General features: G+C 38.4%; 1 protein-coding gene across 33 annotated transcripts in view; it reads right to left on the minus strand.

The window, feature by feature from the left end:
- The window catches only part of CCDC30 (coiled-coil domain containing 30), a 139152-nt gene that overhangs the window by 47289 nt on the left and 73337 nt on the right, over positions 1-18526 (minus strand). For 16 of the 33 annotated variants that reach the window (XM_070260171.1, XM_070260172.1, XM_070260173.1 and 13 more), the window contains 3 exons: positions 13490-13733; positions 8476-8655; positions 23-232 (listed from right to left, as the gene is read on the minus strand). In XM_070260171.1, coding sequence (XP_070116272.1) covers positions 23-232; positions 8476-8655; positions 13490-13733 — 634 coding nt within the window. Of the gene's footprint in view, positions 1-22; positions 233-1203; positions 1358-8475; positions 8656-13489; positions 13734-18526 lie in introns of those variants that run through there. The other 17 variants (XM_070260183.1, XM_070260189.1, XM_070260182.1 and 14 more) reach the window with 2 other exon arrangements.

Raw genomic sequence — 18526 nt, forward strand, 5'->3', positions numbered from 1 at the left:
TATTAAGCGTGAGGATAATTACCTTTTCCTCTGCATCAGCAACTTTGGATTTCTCCTGAGCCAGCTTTTCCTGTAGGTTGTTCTGTGATTTAATGCTCTGAGCCTGGTTAAGTACTTCCAGCTCCAGTTCTCTGATTTTCTGCTGACAGTGCTTCCACTCTGCCGTGAGTGATGAGCACATCTTTGCACTGTCTAACAACTTCTGCTGGGCCTGCTTTAGTTCAATTTTGATCTAGAGGTGGGGAATAAATAAGAGTGATGAAAATAAGCATGAAACGAACGTGAATGTGAGCCAGAATAAGCAGCTTTCAAATGAGTGCAGCCTCCAAGAGCTGACAAATACCAATGTCATGTGGTTGATCACCCCTCTGGAGCTGCCATGTGTTAGCAAGTTTTGCCAAAGTCTATCTAGCCAGATGGCAGCTGGACAAAGGAATTTTCCTAAGAGTGTCTATACATTTCTAGTCTAAACATCTTCTACTCTTTTTTCAATCTATTCTAAGCTGGCTTTCATTCCCTCTACTACATGAAACTGTTTCTGCCAAGGGCACTGTTGACCTCCCCATTGCCAAAATAAATCCAATGGACAATTACCTCTCAGTAGTGTTTACTCCTTCTATCTCAGAAAGTTCTCCTCTCTTGGAGTCTGTGATATCAAACTCTCCCGGTTTTCACTTCCCTCTCTGCTGTTCCTTCTCGGTCTCTTCTGTAGACTGTTCTAATTCTACCCAACATCTAAATATTATTGGACTCTCCTAGGCCTTGAGAGTGGATCATTCTCTCTCTAGATTCATTCTCATGACTTAAAATACCACCTTTAGGCCAGTAACTGCCAAAATGAAACGCCTTGATTCTGCCCATATCTCCAAAATCGTTTTTCTCTCAGTCTTCCTGATTTCAGTAAATGATGCCACCAGCAACCTTTTGTTCAGGCCAGTAACCTGAGAGTCATCCTTGAGCCTTCCTTTTTTCCATCATCAGCCAATTGAGCACATGTTGTCACTCTACCTCCACAACATGTCTTGCGTCAATCCATTTGTGTCGTTTGTGTCATTACCCTAGTCTAGATAATTATCATCTCTAGCCTGGGCCATAGCAACAGCCTCAACAGTGTCCTGCCATTTCTTCAGGTTTTAGCTTAAATGTCACTTTGTAGGAGAAAATTTTCATGATGATTTAATCTGAAGAGGTCTCCTTACTTACTGTGCCACATTTATTTCTTTCACGGAACTTATCACAATTTATAATTAAACATGTATTTATCGACTTGTCATCCTTCTTCCACAGTCTTAAGTTTCAAGAAAGCAGGGACCATGGGTTTTATTCACTTCTCAGTATCCAAGGCCCATCAAAGTGCCTAAGAGTAGATGATTAATCAATATTTACTGAGCAAATAAATGAATAATAGCCTAAGGAACATCAGAACCTGATGAATGTACATCCTAGGCAGCGCTCACAGACAAGAATGCTGAGACAGAATTTACTTTTCCTCATGTAAAACAGAATTCCCTGTGCTCAAAGCTTTTCAACTGAATTCATAGAGATGATAACGATAATTTCCTCCACCTGTGACTCTGTATTAACCAACCAGATTTTATCAAGTGAATCTAAAAGTTAATAATGTTCAACCTCTCTGAGCATCAGTTTCTTCATCTGTGATATGGGGATAATAACCTCTTATCTCATAGGACACTTGTGAGGCTACATTAAATAAAAGAAAGCAATGAAAGCATCAAGAGTAAGGCCAGACACACAGGCAACACCCAATACAGGTTAACTGTTGTTCTTTAAGATCCGCTTAGAGAACATCTATTGTATCTGAAGTATGGAACTGAGGCAGATATTAATATAATTATTTTACATTGGTTAGGCTTTCATATCTATGAAGTAGCTGAGATTGACATTTTACCTTATTTTAGAGATGAAAAAACTGAGTCTCAAATATAGTTGGCAAATGATAGGGCCAAGGTCTAAATATAGATTTTCTGATTCTAATCCAGTACTCCACCCTATACGGCCTCTAAACTGTGAAATACCTGTATTTGTTATTTATCTGAAAAGAATATAATAGAGGGGATCAACAAAGCTAAAAGTTGGTTCTTTGAAAAGTCTAATAAAATGGATAAACTTCTAGTGAGACTAAACAAGAGAAAAGCAGCAAAGCGTAGGTAACTAGTATCACAAAAGTAAAAAGGACCATCACTATGTCAAAAAATTGACAAATAGGTTCAAATAGGAATTTTAAAAATGTAAATGAAAAGGAAAAAATTCTAGGAAAATAAAATATGCCAAAGTTGATAAAAGAAGAAATAAAAAATGTGACTTCTCACAACTATTAAGAAACAATCAGTAATTGGAAGTCTTCCCAAAAGAAAACTCTAGAATCAGAAGGATTCAGAGTTGAGTCCTGGTAATTATTTAACAACAAATAATTGTAATTTTATGCAAACTCCTCCAGAAAACAGAAAAAGAGGGTATTTTATCCATCTTATGTTAAGAAGCTAGGATAACTGTGACAACAACATCTGACACAGACATTAGGAGAAAGGAAAATGACAAGCCAGTTTCACCCAGGAATTCAGATGCAAAAATCCCAGACATATTAGCAAGCCAAAATCAGCAATGTAGGAAAAGGATAATAATTAATGATGAAGTTGCGTTTATCCCAGGAATGCAAAGTTGAATTGACATTAGAAAATCAATCAATGTAATTCACCATCTTAACAGATTAATATGTAAAAAATCTTATCTTTTCAAAATACGCAGAAAAAGAATTTGATGAAATTCAATAAGTACTTGTTATAAAACACTGAACAAACTAACACTATAAAATAATTTCCTTAATGTGATCAAGAATGTCTATTTAAAAAAATACAAAAAATATACTAACTGGTGAAAGTTGAGAGCTTTTCCCTTGAGATTGGGAATGAGAAAAGGACACCCGCTATCACCAATTCTTTTTAGCATCATACCAGCCACTGCACAGAACAGGAAAAAAGAATGAAAGATGTAGCATTTAGGGCCAGCCCTTTGGCCAAGTGGTTATGTTCCTGTGTTCTGCTTCTGCGGCCCAGGGTTTCACAGGTTCGGATCCTGGGCGCGGACATGGCACCACTCATCAGGCCATGCTGAGGCGGCATCCCACATACCACAACTAGAAGGACCCACAACTAAAATATATACAACTATGTACCGAGGGGCTTTGGGGAGAAAAAGAAAAAATAAAATCTTAAAAAAAAAGTAACATTTATTCTTTTTTTAGCTTGTTAAAAAAATTTTTATTAAATGTATTCTCAAACACTTCACTATGTGCATTATAGCAGGCATCGCTTCCATTCACTGAAATAACACTGTGCTGAATGCATCTTTCTTCTTCTTCTTTTTTTTTTTTTAATCAAGGTAACGCTGGTTTATAACATTATATAAGCCTCAGGTATATAGCATTATAATTCGACTTCTGTATACACCACAGTATTCTCACTATCAAAAGCCTAGTTTCCATCCATCATCATACAATTGACCCCAAAAGGTATAACATTTAGAAGAGAAGAAAGAAAATTATATTTATTCTCAGATATGATTGCTTACATAGAAAATCCAAAATAATATAAATATAAATATAAGAATTAATTTAAAAGTATGGCAAAGTTTTTATTAAAAAATTAATTGCATTTTTATGTGGCAAGTTTACATTTATGCACATAATTGTAAACATGCAATTTTATATATTAATTGCATAACTATATATTATATATAATATATATACAACTATAAGCAATAGTGAGAAAATGAAAAAGTTTTTAAGTTACCATTTATAATAGTATGGGAAATATCAGCACCTAGGAATATGTCTTACAAAAGATGTATAAGACCTCCACAAAGAAAATTATGATATTAAGAGAAATTAAAAGCAGACCTAAATGTAATACACACACATATTTCATAAATTAGAGAATTCAATATTGTAAAGATTTAAATTCTGCCCAAATTTGTCTATAGATTCAGTGTAATTCCAGCTAAAATTCCAAAAGGTTGTGAGTACATATGTGTTGTCTGTGAGTGCATATGGGTATGTGCATGTTACTTGATAACTGATGATAAAATTTATATAGAATATCAAGTAGCCAAGATAGCCAGGACATCCTAGAACAAGAAGAACGAGGTGAAGGATTTGCTCTATCTAACATTAAGATTTACATAAAGCTAAAGTAATTAAGATAGCATGTTACTTGCACAAGAATAGACAAATAGAATAATGGAACAGAATAGAGAGCTCAGAAACACTCCACACATATACCAATATTTTTATGACCCAAGCAACACTATAGTAACGTAGAAGAATATCTTTATAACTTTAAGGTAGACAAAGATTTCTTAAACCAGATCCCCAAATCACCAATTATAAAGGTAAACATTGATTAGATTAAAATGACAAACTTCGATCCATCAAAAGATATCACATTTAGAGAGTAAAAATAGAAGCCAGAGTAGAAGAGGTTTGTAACATATACCTGATCAAGGGTTCGTATATAAAGAACTCCTATAAATTAATGGAAAAATTAAACGGACAGAAGCCTGAAAGAAAAGTAAACGAAACTTCGAACAGGCACGTCACAAAAGAGGAACTCAAATGCCAAATAAATATGTAAAAAGCTGCTCAACTTCATTTGTGAACAGGGAAATGCAAATTACAGCTGCAAGGAGCTAGCACTATACGCATATTCCAGATTAGCAAAAGTTTTCAAGTCTGACGGTATCAAGAGTTGGCGAGGATGTAGAGCAATAGGAACCTCCATGCACGCTGGTGGGAGGATGAAACTTCAGAAAGGGTTGAAGTCATATATACCCTATGACACAATAACTTTTCTCATCTAGGGAAAGGCATACTTATGAACATGAGGGCACATGGACATGAATGTTCATAGCAGCATTTTTTAAAAAGTAGAGGCATTACTCAGATCCTTTCATACATCTCACTATTCAGGAAAAAGTCTTACATTCACTAAATGAACATATGTGAAGTAACGTTCTCTTCTGCTCTCTGTTTAAAGGCAAAACTCTTTGGGTAAAAGCTGCCCAAGTGTCCACAGTGCTGAGTTTATGAAACCTCCTTTTGCATTAGTTTCTGAGGACCAGAAATGCCATCCCCCAAAACATTAACAGACATGTAAAAACGATCAAAATACTTTACTAAACATAATAGAAATGAATGCATGAAGAAATTAAACGCTAAGAGTGAAATGCCTCAATATCATTGGTGGGTCAATATAGGTCAACAGGAAAAATACTGTAATAAGCTGTCTCTTTGGTATTCCCCAAAAGAAATTCCAGATTAAGCTTTAATAAGCTTCCTATTTTTCCAGTGAAAATCCCCTTTATCCCCCCTGTCATTCTAAACCACTTCAACCTCTCTCTCTCTTTTTTTTTTCATTTTCTCATTTTACTTTGGAAGATTGGTAGAGCTTTTGAAACCTTATTAACAGGAAGAAATCTATTTACTGTTAATTTCTTCTCAAAAGGCACTCTAACCTATTAGATAGCCTGGAAGTTTCATTTTTCAAGAAAATGGAACCATGAAAAACTCAGTGAGACTCAGATCCAAAGAACAGAAGAAGAAACAAAGACATCAAAGAAAAGAAGAACTCGAGTGTTGGAATATTTAGTGCATTGGATTCATTCAAGAGTATGAATCCTAAACCTGTTACTGTAAATAGAAAGGGTACAAGTTCTTTCATAATATATTGATCATAGGCTGAGAAAGCTACAGGCCTCAGGGACCTGTGTTCATGCGTCCTAGAGCCAACACTCAGCATTTTGGTAATGGTGGCAGTGATGAAATGAGACCGCAACACTGGAGCAAACACTGTTATGGCCAATGATATTGCATCTAGGGCAGCTTCTTCAGCTTTAGGGTGGAACACTCAAGTATCAGGAAGAGGACCCAGTAAAGTGTCTCAGTGTTGGTGGTGGCAGAATGGCTCTCTGCTTGAAGCTCTGCAAGCCTGTAGCAATCTTCTTAATAGCCCCAAGCTGAAAACATGCAAGATGTCCATAAACCATAGAAATAATAAATAAATTATGGCATTTTCTTATGGTGGAATACTATACTGCAAAGAAAACGAATGGACAATGGCTATACACCACAGCACGATAGAATCTTCCAAACAAAGTAGATTATAAGAAGACAGACACAAGGGGCATATACTGATTGATTACATTTGTAAAATATTCAAAAAGAGGCAAAACTCAACTATATTGCGTGGGACTCATACACAGGTGGTAAAACTATAAAGTAAAGCAAGAGAGTAATTACCAGAATTAGTGGTCCCTGCTTGGATGAGAAGGCGATGGGACTATGATGGGAAAGAGGCTCTCAGGGACCACTGGTATGTGGGCAATGTGCTTTTTCTTCTCCTGGGTGGTGGTTACACAAGTAATTACTTTACAACAATTCGTTAAACTATATGTATATGTTTTATGTACTTCCTGAGTGTTATATTTCAAAATAAAATGGTTTAAAAGCAATAAATATTCTGGTTTCCTAATCAGTCTTATAAGTACATCTAACATTAGCCAGGGACCCAGAGTTTGATCATCTCTGAGTGGATTTTAAAAAGTGAGCTCTAAGTTTTCAAACCTAAAGTTCCAAAATGACACCAAACTGAGGAGGGGTATAATATGGAAATACAGCTCTACACAGGAAAGAGAGAAATAAGGCTGGGTTTAAGTTCTGACTCCACAATTTGCTAGCTTTGCAACCTTGACCAGTTTTCTCATCTCTAACATGCTGACCCTTTAGGGTCATGGGGAGATTTATAATAAAGTGGAGAAACTGCCAATAAAAGGTGATTGGCTGCTGTATATGACTCTGCTTAGGTGCCTGGCCTAGGCGACCAGCCAAAAGACTGATGTCTTGTTACTAAAATGGCCAATGTTTTACCCCACCATGAAGGAGCTTTAAAACAGAACCAAAAATATCGTCTCTTTTTTTTACCAAGTTATCATTTACCCATCCCTGAAGGACTCGTTCACTAATTCAAGAAATGCTTATAGGGTGCCAATCAAAAAGAAGACATCATGACCAGTGTTCTGATCGTTGCCCCTTGAGAAAGATGTAGTATTGCTTGAATATTCAGAGTTGACAGTTAAAATGGTCTAAGAAATATGTTTGAAGGGAAAGGTAAAAGGCTATCTTACAAGGAAATGTGATAAAGATTTGGAATTTAATTTAAACCTACAAAGGCTTGAGGGAATAGGATAAATATTCAAAAAAACAAGAGAGGTGAAGATAGGGAAGAGGTTTATTCAAATAACTCTGAAATACCAGAACTCTTAAAAGGGCTTCCCTTGAAGTTTGGGATAAATGACTATTGTTTTTTTTTCTCCCTCTCTCTCTCTATTAGACTCTGAGCTCATGAAAAGTAGGGACCTTTCTTAATCCATTTTTATGTCACTTTTCAAATAAAGTCCATTGATCTTGCTACACCGGGCGTAGACAAATTTTTCCTATAAAGGGCCAGATAGTAAACATTTTAGCCTTTGTGTGCCATAAGGTCTCTGTTAGAACTATTCCAATCTGCTTTTGTAGTTCAAAAGCAGCCATCAAAAATATGTAAAAAACAGATATGGCTGTGTGCCAACCAAACTTTATAAAAACAGAAGGCAGGCAGGATTTGACCCATGGGCCAAAGTTTGCTGACCCTTGCACCAGGGGATAAAGATTATGTCTGTTTTGCCTACCATTAAACCCTCAGTAGCAACAAGGATGCCTGCCCAGCATATGACTGACGCTCAATAAATATTTGTTGGATGTTGAATTCCAGAACCTTAGATAGGGGCTATCCAGGTCCCTAATATACATTTACAGAATTGAACCACAAGTAAAAGGAAGTAGTATTTTACATGGTGGTTCAGTTTAAACATTTACGTGGTTCAAAAAATTTAGATGAACCTGTGGATGGCAGTCCTACATAGATTATTTTAAAACAAGCATGCCTGGGGGATGTTCCCAGAACTTTCTCACGCATTCTGAGAGGAAGAACAATTTCCCCCTCCCAGGAATGGTACCTTGGTGCAGCGGACATTTGATTCAAACAATAATGGATACATCTATGAGGGATAAATAAGTCTAGACATAGAATTAGGGCAGGACAAGCAGGGTTTGGGCTCAGGTCACTGAAGTTTAGTAAGGGCTAAAAGTTTTAGGTAATGATTTCAAAAGATCGTGTAACTTAAAAACTTTCCATCCTTGTAGGTGGACAGCACACACACCTCTTCAACAGCAGAGGAGCGACTGCGCTGCGTGCCTGCTTGGTGGGGAAAAGTTAGAGGAGTGAATTATCAGATAGCTCACATTGTCCACCCATCTGTGGCCCCTAACATCAGTTATAAAGTTGAGGAATTTTGATGCGTTTATTTCCAGGGTCAGTTGAGTAACTGAGATCCTTCAATAAAGCACGCGCCCACGAGAATTACCTTAATGCTTTCTTCCTGAAGTAAGCTATTATGTTGCTTTAAGTCCAAGTTCTTTCCTCGCTCATATCGAAGCTCCTTCTCAGCTGAGTTGCAAAGAATCTGGAGCCGGTGCAAATTCTGGCGAAGTTGTTGTAGTTCCTCTTGCTGCTGGTATTTCAGTTTTTCTCCAGGTGATGGATCCTAAAACAAACATTTTAAAAGAGAAACATGGACAATTTGAAAGAATATTGGTAAAACAAGGGTTCCAGCCCTCAGAACCAGAATTGTCAGAATGTGATTATTCACAGGGAAATGTTTTGGGAATTGGCTTACCTACAACAAATTACTCTTTTACATTTATGGCTAGTTGGTGCATGTTCATATAGTTTAACTCCTGTTATATTAGAGTGAAGCTATCAAAGAAATTAGGTGAACAAAAGCAGTCAAGCATAGACAAGCAACTTTCTTATTTTTCCTATTAATGAAGGGGAACACAAGCATGGACAATTTACATGGCGACGTGCTTTAAATGGGGAGCTCAAAGAGTCAATACGTGAAGAAGTAGAGTGTGAATGTGTTTGAGTGGTGTGTGTGCATGCGTGCGTGTGTGCATATATGTGTTGTGTCTCTTGGCAAAAGGAGAGAGAAGATTTAGCAAGATATATTAAATTCCTAGCCTTTCTCATCACTTTCTTTTCACTACCTGATGATTCCTCTTCAGTTACTGCTAACAACATACTCTCCTATCACGTCTCTCCAGTGCAATAAAACTACCTTGACCAAAGGAGTAGTCATTTGGGATGTCTAAAAGGTGGGCACACACAGGTGTGCTGAGTAGATAAAGAATTTAACCTTATCCAATTCAACAGATGAGATATACTTAGCGTTCCCCGAGTCCTGGTCCGGTGTCCTTCCTGTCCGTGACTTTCTGAAAAGCCCATGTCTTTATTCTAGCTCTGTCTCGCTCACAATGGAATTGCAGCACAGAATTCCCCAAATCCTGTTAGCCCTTCAATCCCTATCTTGGTTTAGTCAGAAAGCAGTCAAACTCCAGTTTGCTTGTTTTGGAGTTGCAAGTGTCTGAGGCCCCTAGAGAAAAGCCTTTAATGGGATTATAATGTAATTATTAGGAACCCTAACTGTGGAATTAGATACATCTGGGTTTCAATCCTGACTCTATCACTTACTAATTGGACGATTTTGGAAAAGTTACTTAGTCTTTCTCCGTTTCATTTTCCTCATCTTAAAATGGGGATAATAATGATAAGCGCCGGATGGAGTAAAGGGGAAGTGGGATAACGCATTCAAGCACTGAGCACGATGCCCAGCACAGAGCGAGCACTCAGTCACCTTACCCATTGCAGATCATGCACCTGACTTTGCTTTCCTTTAACTGCCTTCTTCCGCCTGAAAACAAGCATTCTCCTGAAGCCTGGAAAGCCCTATCACCACTCTATCTTCTGATTTAATCATTATACAGCAGCTTTCGACAATTAATACGTAATCACCAGCCTAGATAGCCATTTACCATACCAAAACAGAGTATGCAAGAGAATCACCCCATTTAATCAACGGGACAAAAGTACAGAAGTTTTTCGCCTGTTCTGAAGATGAGAAAAGCCAGAACAGTAGTTCCTCCTGCCTACATTTTCCGGTAAAGTCAGCTTGCCAGAGTAGAAATGCAAGTTATTTTCAAGAAAGGCAACTATTAAAGAAGCTACCAGGCAGCCAATCAAGTTGCCAACATGTAAATTACTTCCTGGTAGGAAGTTACTGCAGAGGCATAAAGACCCATTCAGGCTGCTAAGAGGGACAAGTAAAGCACATAGGGGTCCTTTCTTGATCAGTCAACAGATTTATTAAGGCAATTATCCTCTCGGGGTGTCAGTTTACCCATCTGCAAAGTAAAAGCATAAGACCAGATGATGCCTAATATCTCTTCCATCTCAAAGAATTTATAATACCTTAAGAATTAAAGTTGGAACCAGCATGAATTACCTTAATTTTATAGGCCTAAAATTTAGCTTTTAATATTTTAAAATATTATCTTAATAAAATAAAAATTTAATACAAACCAAGTTCATATGCTGGTCCCAATGACAAGATCATTCCTATTGTGGAAACAGAGTTAAACACTACTAGCTTTAAATATTCTTATCCAGTGAATGCAGATGCAACAGGCCACCATAATCTGTGAATATGTCAATTATCAAACTAAGTCCACTTGTTCTGGCTCCCTATTCATCAAACATCCTTCAGATTTTGATTTGTCTTTCTTAGCTCTCTACAGGTAATGCAACTGTTCATTTAAACAGTAACCTTTAACAAGGGATATTTATAATTAATTATTACAGAAGAATAACTAATTGACATTTTGATTTTACCCAGTAGTCTTGAAAGTTTGGTTTAATGTGAGTTTATCCACAAGACACAGATCTAATCTAGGGGGCTAATACATCAAGTTTTTAAGCCTGCAAGCTTAAGGGCCAAACCCTGGATGAATTCACCAAGATAATCCACAACAGAGAGAGCGTTGGGGAGTCAGCTTGCCAGCCTTCCTTAGGAAATTAGCCTGACATGAGAACTGTGTTCTTTCTTTGAGTTTCTCAGCAATTGGAAGCAAATGACATAGCAGTTAAAAGGTCAAGCTCTAGAGTAGACAGACCCAGGTTCTGCCACAATGTGTCATTTTGGGCTAATTAACCTCTGTAAAGCCTCAGTTTCCTCATCGATAAAATGGCAAAAATAATATTCCTGCCTCATTGTATTGCTTCATATAAACAGGGTATTTAGTATAGTGCCTAGAGCATAGTAAATATTCAATAATGTTATGAAAAAACATGAGGTTAGGTTTTAAACAGATAAAATTGAGATAATTAATGGTCGTTCCAGCTTGTTTCAAGAATACTGGGAAAGTAATATCTCGAAATCACCTATCACAACCTCATCTGGAATACAGACATTAAGCCCCCAAAGGCCATCAGCAGCCCAGATGATGTCACAAATACATATGAACAATAGAGCTCACACACTCATGAAAGAGGCTCTCACGGTTCTTTTTTCTATGTATTTGCCATTTATAAGCATTCTTTAAAGTTTGATATCTCGTCTCAGCCTGTAGTTGCTTAGGTTTGCACGTTGATACTAGAAGACACAGCACACATGGATAGCAGCTAGGAACCAGACACCAACCTGGCAACAGGGCTGAAGACCAAAAAACTACACACATACACAAGAACTAAAAAGCAGAACAATCTATAGCCATCAGGAGGTCAAAGAACCCTATACACAGAAAGAAGTTCTGAAATTATCACTGCACAGTACATTACAGAAAAAAACCTGTCTAAAATGTATTTTCTTCCTTGCCTGCTTAAAGAAGAAAATGAAATAGTGTGTATGATGGTGCTTTGGGAAATGTGAAGTTCAAAATACGAGTACGTTATTTTTTCCCATGAGGCCCACACCTGTTTACTGCTGTATGTGCCTTAACACAGGGCCTGACACATCATAGATACACAATTAATATTGGTTGAATAAGTGAATAAGAGCAACTTACACTCCTTTCAATAATTCAAAGCCATTATTATGAAAAAAATTACTGAAATATGCAAGAATAATAGCCTAAGAGGCTATGTGGTATTTAGGACTATTCGTCCTTTCACAAAGTGGCTATTCTCCCAGGTTTCCCACAGAATTTTTACATATTTAATAGTTTTCACCTCCTGCCTGGGTATTGAGAAATGATTCTTCAAACAATGGGAAAGGGTAAATTAAAGAAAATTAATAAATTTACCAGAGAGTTACTTCTCATACTCCAAATATCATTATTCTAAAAGTACATGGATCATTTTAAGCTCATAAGCAAAGATTTTACAATCCTCATGACCTCAGTGTTAGCCTCTGCCCAAGCCTCCTACACTGGCCCACTGCCCAAAAAAGGGCCTGTCTAGGATGTGTAGAATTAAACTTTTGTTTGTTTTTTTTTTTTTTGAGTAAGATTAGCCCTGAGCTAACATCTGCTGCCAATCCTCCTCTTTTTGCTGAGGAAGATTGGCCCTGAGCTAACATCTGTGCTGTCTTCCTCCATTTTATATGTGGGATGCCTGCCACAGCATGGCCTGATGAGTGGTGCTAGATCCGTGCCTGGGATCCGAACCTGTGAACACTGGGCTGCTGAAGTGGAGCTCGTGAACTTAACCACTATGCCACCAGGCCGGCCCCCAAATTAACCTCTTTTTGAATATCTGATGTCACACTTCCTTTGAGTCTTCTGAACAAACCCAGTGACTGACGACCTTTCCTTTCAAATGTATCTGAATCTTCTCTCAGGTGTATAGTTTCCTTGTTTACTGTGACTTGCCTAGTTTTCAAACACTGTATCTGAACCTCTTTTCAAATATATTTTTGACTTCCTTTACCGTTACTCTCCCTTTTTTTCTAAATGTATACTTGAATCACTTTTCAAATATATCAGTCTTTCGAAGTTGGTTTACTCATGAGTACAAAGGCCTCCCTCTGTGGATCTCGAAATAATTCCTAGAAAGGTGTGTGTAGGGAAATCTTAATCTGTACAAGAGGGATCCTGTAAGATTGAGGTATAAGAACTGAGGCGTGGCTGGCAGTCACTCCCTTTATTTCTCCTGCAGGCAGATCTCTAGTAAGTAGCAAAAGCCATATTTAAAATAATTCCAAGTCGGTGGTCTTTTCTCCAACAAAACAAAGCATCTTGTGCATCTAAGCTAGATACCAGGAATAGAAAATGTGGCACAAATCCTGCCATTCTCCAACCCACCTACCCAGGGCAGCCAATCAGCAGTTTTTCCTGCTGAGCTGGATGGAAACTAAGAACCCTGTGTTACAAAGCGCATCAATTGACGGCTTAGTTCAGATTTTGGTTGCTATTTTATTACCATACGGGCCATGGTTATGGTATTGCTCAACAAATACACACTAATGATGACATAAAAATTATGCTTATATCCACAGCCGATCTATGGAAACGGACCCAGTCAGGGCACGTGTTTACAGCACCTACCTGGGCACTAGCGTCATCTGAACTATCCCCAGAGCTCTGAGACTGAAGGAGGCTCTGATTTATACGGCTCAGCTCTTCTCTAAGCCTCATGGCTTCCTCAGGCTTCAAGGGCAACTGCTGTTCTTCCCGGTTCACATCTCGGTTCTGCTGTGAGCTCGCCTCCTTCCGCCCCTCTCTTGGAAAAGTGCCCTCTTTTACTGACTCCTCTGCTATTTCCTTCTGCTGGCTTTCTCCTAGTTCAGGACTTGATGCAAATATAATGATAAAAAAAAACTATCAAAACGCTCACTATACAGCGTGTAGCAGAATATGGAGAACAAAACTCTACCAGTCAAGTGCTGCAAATAAGATTTTCAACTTGAACGCTACAGCAGAGCGATTAGCTTATTCTTATAAGTAAACTTTTAAAACAAATGAGTCATATTTTTCTCTCACATTCAGGAAGATGACCCCTCACGGATTTTTGTTGACACCCGAACAACCAGTTTAAGTGAGTTTTTCAACTTTTAGTATAGCATTGGGCAGACACAGCTTATAAAGATTAAAAAAAATAGTAGTTCAATAAGCTCCAGGCACTTTGGGAGGCACTAGGGCTACGACAGGATATAATTCCTGCCCTAAGGAGCTTACAATTTAAGGAGAAATAAGAGTAAGTAAACAAGTGATTAGTAATCTAGTAGTAAGTAAACCTGTACTTAAGTAGTAGTACGTAGTAAGCAGTAAGTAATCTGAGGCCTGATGGATGAGCAGGCGCAGCTGGGGAAATGTAAAGGTGGAGTTATGTGCACACTTGCTCATGTGTATGTATGTTGGGGGGGTGTTGGATAGATGAGAACAGGGAAAAATAAAGGTGTTGCCAGATGACTTAGTAAACAAGAGAGGTAACAGCCCAGAGGTAAGAGAGAGAACGCGCGTTAGAAAGGTCATTTGGATGCCGTGTGGTAGCGAAAGCAGTTGAGGGACTGCTGTAGTGACCCACGAAATAAATAACAGTGACTAGAATAGGATGGTGGGAACGGACAGAAGCAAAGGATTCTAGAGATTTTTAAAAGACAATATTGATAAGATTTGTCACTTATTGGATGTGGTAGGTGAGAGAGAAAAAGGAATAATGGATGACACCTGGATTTCTGACTGGGGCAAACGGGAATGTGGATGGTAGATCAAGAAGCGGGAATGTGGACGTAGACTGGAGAGATGCCAGCGGCGAAGAGCCAGGTACAGAAGGACGTGAGCAGAAACTTTGGGATTGGATGAGATGAGCCAGGGAGAAGGGGGAAAGTGAGAGGAGGAAGATCATTCTAGACAGGAGCCTAAAGACTTGTAAGGAAAACAATCAGGGGAATGGGAGCATGAAGAGGAGGCTGAGAAGCCAGAGAGGAAGGAGGAAAACCATATGAGCCACGTACATCAAGCAGAGGAATGCACCTTCGACGGCATGTTGGAGAGTGTGGATGGAAAGTAGAGTGAACACAAACATGCCAATTTTGTTTTTACTCCCTTAATCTTGTTTCAGGTACCTCAGAGCCTAGCACAGCATGCTTCACAAATTATAGTTGGTGCTCAAATTCTTCAAGAAAGCAATTTGGCAATACAGATCAAGAGCCATAAAAATGTTCAGATCCTTTCAGACTGAATAATTGCATACCAATGAACCTACTGCCATAAAATAACTCAGAAGAAGAAAAAAGCTGAATGTATAATAATGCTCATAACCATGCTATTTAAAACAGTGACTAAATGGAGACATGGAAATGGCTAAGAGGATTAAAGTTAAATCAACCTGAAAGTGGTATAGAGACTATTCATCAACATGAAAAATACCTATTAAAGTAAAATGGTGGAACAATAAACAATATATATGTATGTATAGGTATATAAACATAATACATACTATAGAAAAAATATATATATATAAACCAGAAGGGAACAGGGGAAAAATTGTGTCTAGGGAAGTTTTTTCCTTTTAAAATTCCTTTAACACTGTATATAAAAAGAATTAAATATTTTATTTTGAACTCAGCAGTCTTTTAAAGATGATATATTCAAATGATTCACAACAATAGGAGATAGAGTGAAATGTCTTAAAAATAAATTTCTGATAAAATAACAATGATTTTTTTCTATCCTCCATAAACCCTTTTCCTTTTCCTAATCCAATGAAAGCTAGATACACTTGAAGACTGGGAAAATGCAAACATTTATGTTATATTTTTAAAAATGGAAAAACTGCTTCTAGGAAGATGGACTAGACATACTTTTCCCTATTTCTCCCACCAAGTGCAACTAAAAACCCTGGGCGTTATATATAAAACAAACATAAGAAGACTCTGAAAGGTGGAAAGAAGTTAGACCAGTTAGGAAACTCCAGACCTGAGGAATGACATGGCTGAGTGTCCTGGGTTTTCTTTTGGCCTCATATATCCAGGACTTGGAGCTGAAGAAGCTGGCAACCCAGACAACACCAAGAAGCACAGACGAAAGCCTGTTCTCACTAGATAGAAGACCAGGAAATGGAAAGCCAAGCAAGAAAAAACCTTTTGGACAATACTCACTTTACTCCAGTCAAACACCACAGAAAAAACTGTGGTCCCCATCCCCACCCATGTCAGCAAAGGTCAAGCTGGGAGCCTATACTTCCACCTTCACCAGGCTATAATGAGACACCCAAAATTCCCCACTAGGGTGGTGTCAGAGGCCAATAGGGAGCAGGGACTTTCATCCCTGCCAGGCAGTAACAGATATGGGGAGTCTGGACTTTCATTCCTACCTGGCAGTAAGGAGGCATCCTTGTCCCTTTCCACTGGGGTGATGTCTGAGGAGGCCTATGGAGAGTCAAGACTTTCACCACCACCCAGTGTAACAAGACCACCCATGCCCATCCTCCTCATGATATCACGGGGGCAAAGGGGGGAGCAATAACAAGGCATTCTTCCCCCTCACAGTCAGAACAGTATAAGCAGAGGCCTAGTGGGGAGTAGGAACTCCCATCCTCATTGGCAGTAATGAGGAGCCCTTCTTTCCTTGGGTGTCCATGGAGACTGAGTGGGGAACCTGGACTTCTACCCAACCTGGGGTGGTAATGAGAGAGCACCAGCTTCCACTGCCAGATTGGTGTCAGAAGAAGCCATATAAACAGGAGGTTTAAATAAGATCTACAGCCTCATAACATAATACCCAAAATATTCATTTTTAATCTAAAATTACTCATCATACCAAGAACCAAAGGAATCTCAACATGAATGAGAAAAGGCAACAATAGATGAGAAAATCAAGAATTATCTGGAAAAGATTTTAAATCAGCCATTGTAAAAATGCTTCAATGAGTAACTATGAACACACTTGAAACAAATGAAAAAATAGTCTCAGAAAAGAACTAGAGGAGCCAGCCCTATGGCCGAGCGGTTGGGTTTGCGTGCTCTGCTTCAGTGGCCCAGGGTTTCACCAGTTCAGATCCTGGGCACGGACATGGCATCACTCATCAAGCCATGCTGAGGTGGTGTCCCACATAGCACAACCAGAAGGACCTACAACTAGAATATACAACTATGTACTGGGGAGCTTTGGGGAAAAGAAGAAGAAAAGAAAAGAAAAAAAATAGAAAAGAACTAGAAAGTCTCAGCAAAGAAATAGAATATTTAAGGAAGAACCAAATGGAAATTTTTGAACTGAAAAATTCAATAACCAAAATTGAAAAACTCAATGGATGGAATCAACAGTGGAATAGAGGGGACAGAGAAAAGAATCAGTGAACTTGAAGACAGAACAATAGAAATTACCCAATCCAAACAACAGAGAGAACACCACTCAGCAATCAAAAGGATCCAACTACTGATACACACAATAACCTAGAAGAGCTCTAGAGAATTAGCTTGAGTGAAAAAAGCCAACCTCAAAAGATTACATATTGCATGGTTACATTTATATAACATTCTTGAAATGAAAAACTTATACAAATGGAGAATAGACTAGTTAGAATTAGAATAGAATAGGGCCAAGGGTTAAGGAGCAGGCAAAGCAGGAGGGAAGCAGAGGATCTGAAAGTCTGCATGATGAACAAGGTGGGGAATGGCACAATGATGGAATTGGAGAGGTAGGCAGAGGCCAAATCTCAGAGGGCCTTATTGGTCATGGTCAGGGTTTAGATTTTATTTTAAGTGCAATGGGAAGCCATTGAGAGGTTTTTAAGAGAGGGAGTGTTATTATTCAATTTGCATTCTTAAAAGACCATTTTGGTTGCTCCCTGGAGAATGGATTGGGAAAGAGGTATGGAAGCAGAGAAGCCAGTTAGGAAGGTATTGTGATAGGTCCGAGTGAGCAATACTAGTGCCATGGAGTAGAGTAGTAGCAGTGGAGATATAGATGGAAATAGGTAGATTAAATATTTTATATTTTCATGGTAGAACTGATAGGATTTGTTGATGGGTTAGAGGTGGGGAGGAACCAATGGTGACTCCTAGTTTTTGGCTTGATCAACTGTGTAAATGGAGGGACTATTCACTGAATGGATTGGACTGAAGAAGGAATAATTTGGAGAAAAAGGAAAAATACATCAGTCTGTGAAATGGATCTAAATTCACTGTCAAGTTGAACTGGAAATGAAAATCAACTTGAACATATATCAAAAAATTCTTGATAAAGGTAGTAAGGATACAATGGGACGGTGAATGAGAGTGTGTTAGAAAAAATAAAGCTCATTAGGCATTAAGGGCAAGAAGAAGCTACCAGCTGTTCTGGCTCAAGCTTCCTAATGAAGCAAACCCAGGCTGAGATCAGCTGGGCTCTGGAAGCTTGGGGCTGCTATTGGAAGTACAACTTGGGGTTCAGCTGAAAGTACATAATGGGAGTAGGGCAAAAATTTCATTCATTCAAATATTTTTTGAGTACCTCCTATGTGTCAGGCATTGTTCTCGACACTGGAGACAGTCCAGAACAAGATGGACTAGGCTTCACTCTTCCTCCTATCCCTCTCCCGTGTTGTGCACATACAGAGACTAAGTCAGTCCTGAGCAATTTTTTAACACCATAAAGCTCATT

The sequence above is a fragment of the Equus caballus genome, chromosome 2 (assembly GCF_041296265.1).
Source record: "Equus caballus isolate H_3958 breed thoroughbred chromosome 2, TB-T2T, whole genome shotgun sequence".
NCBI lineage: Eukaryota > Metazoa > Chordata > Mammalia > Perissodactyla > Equidae > Equus > Equus caballus.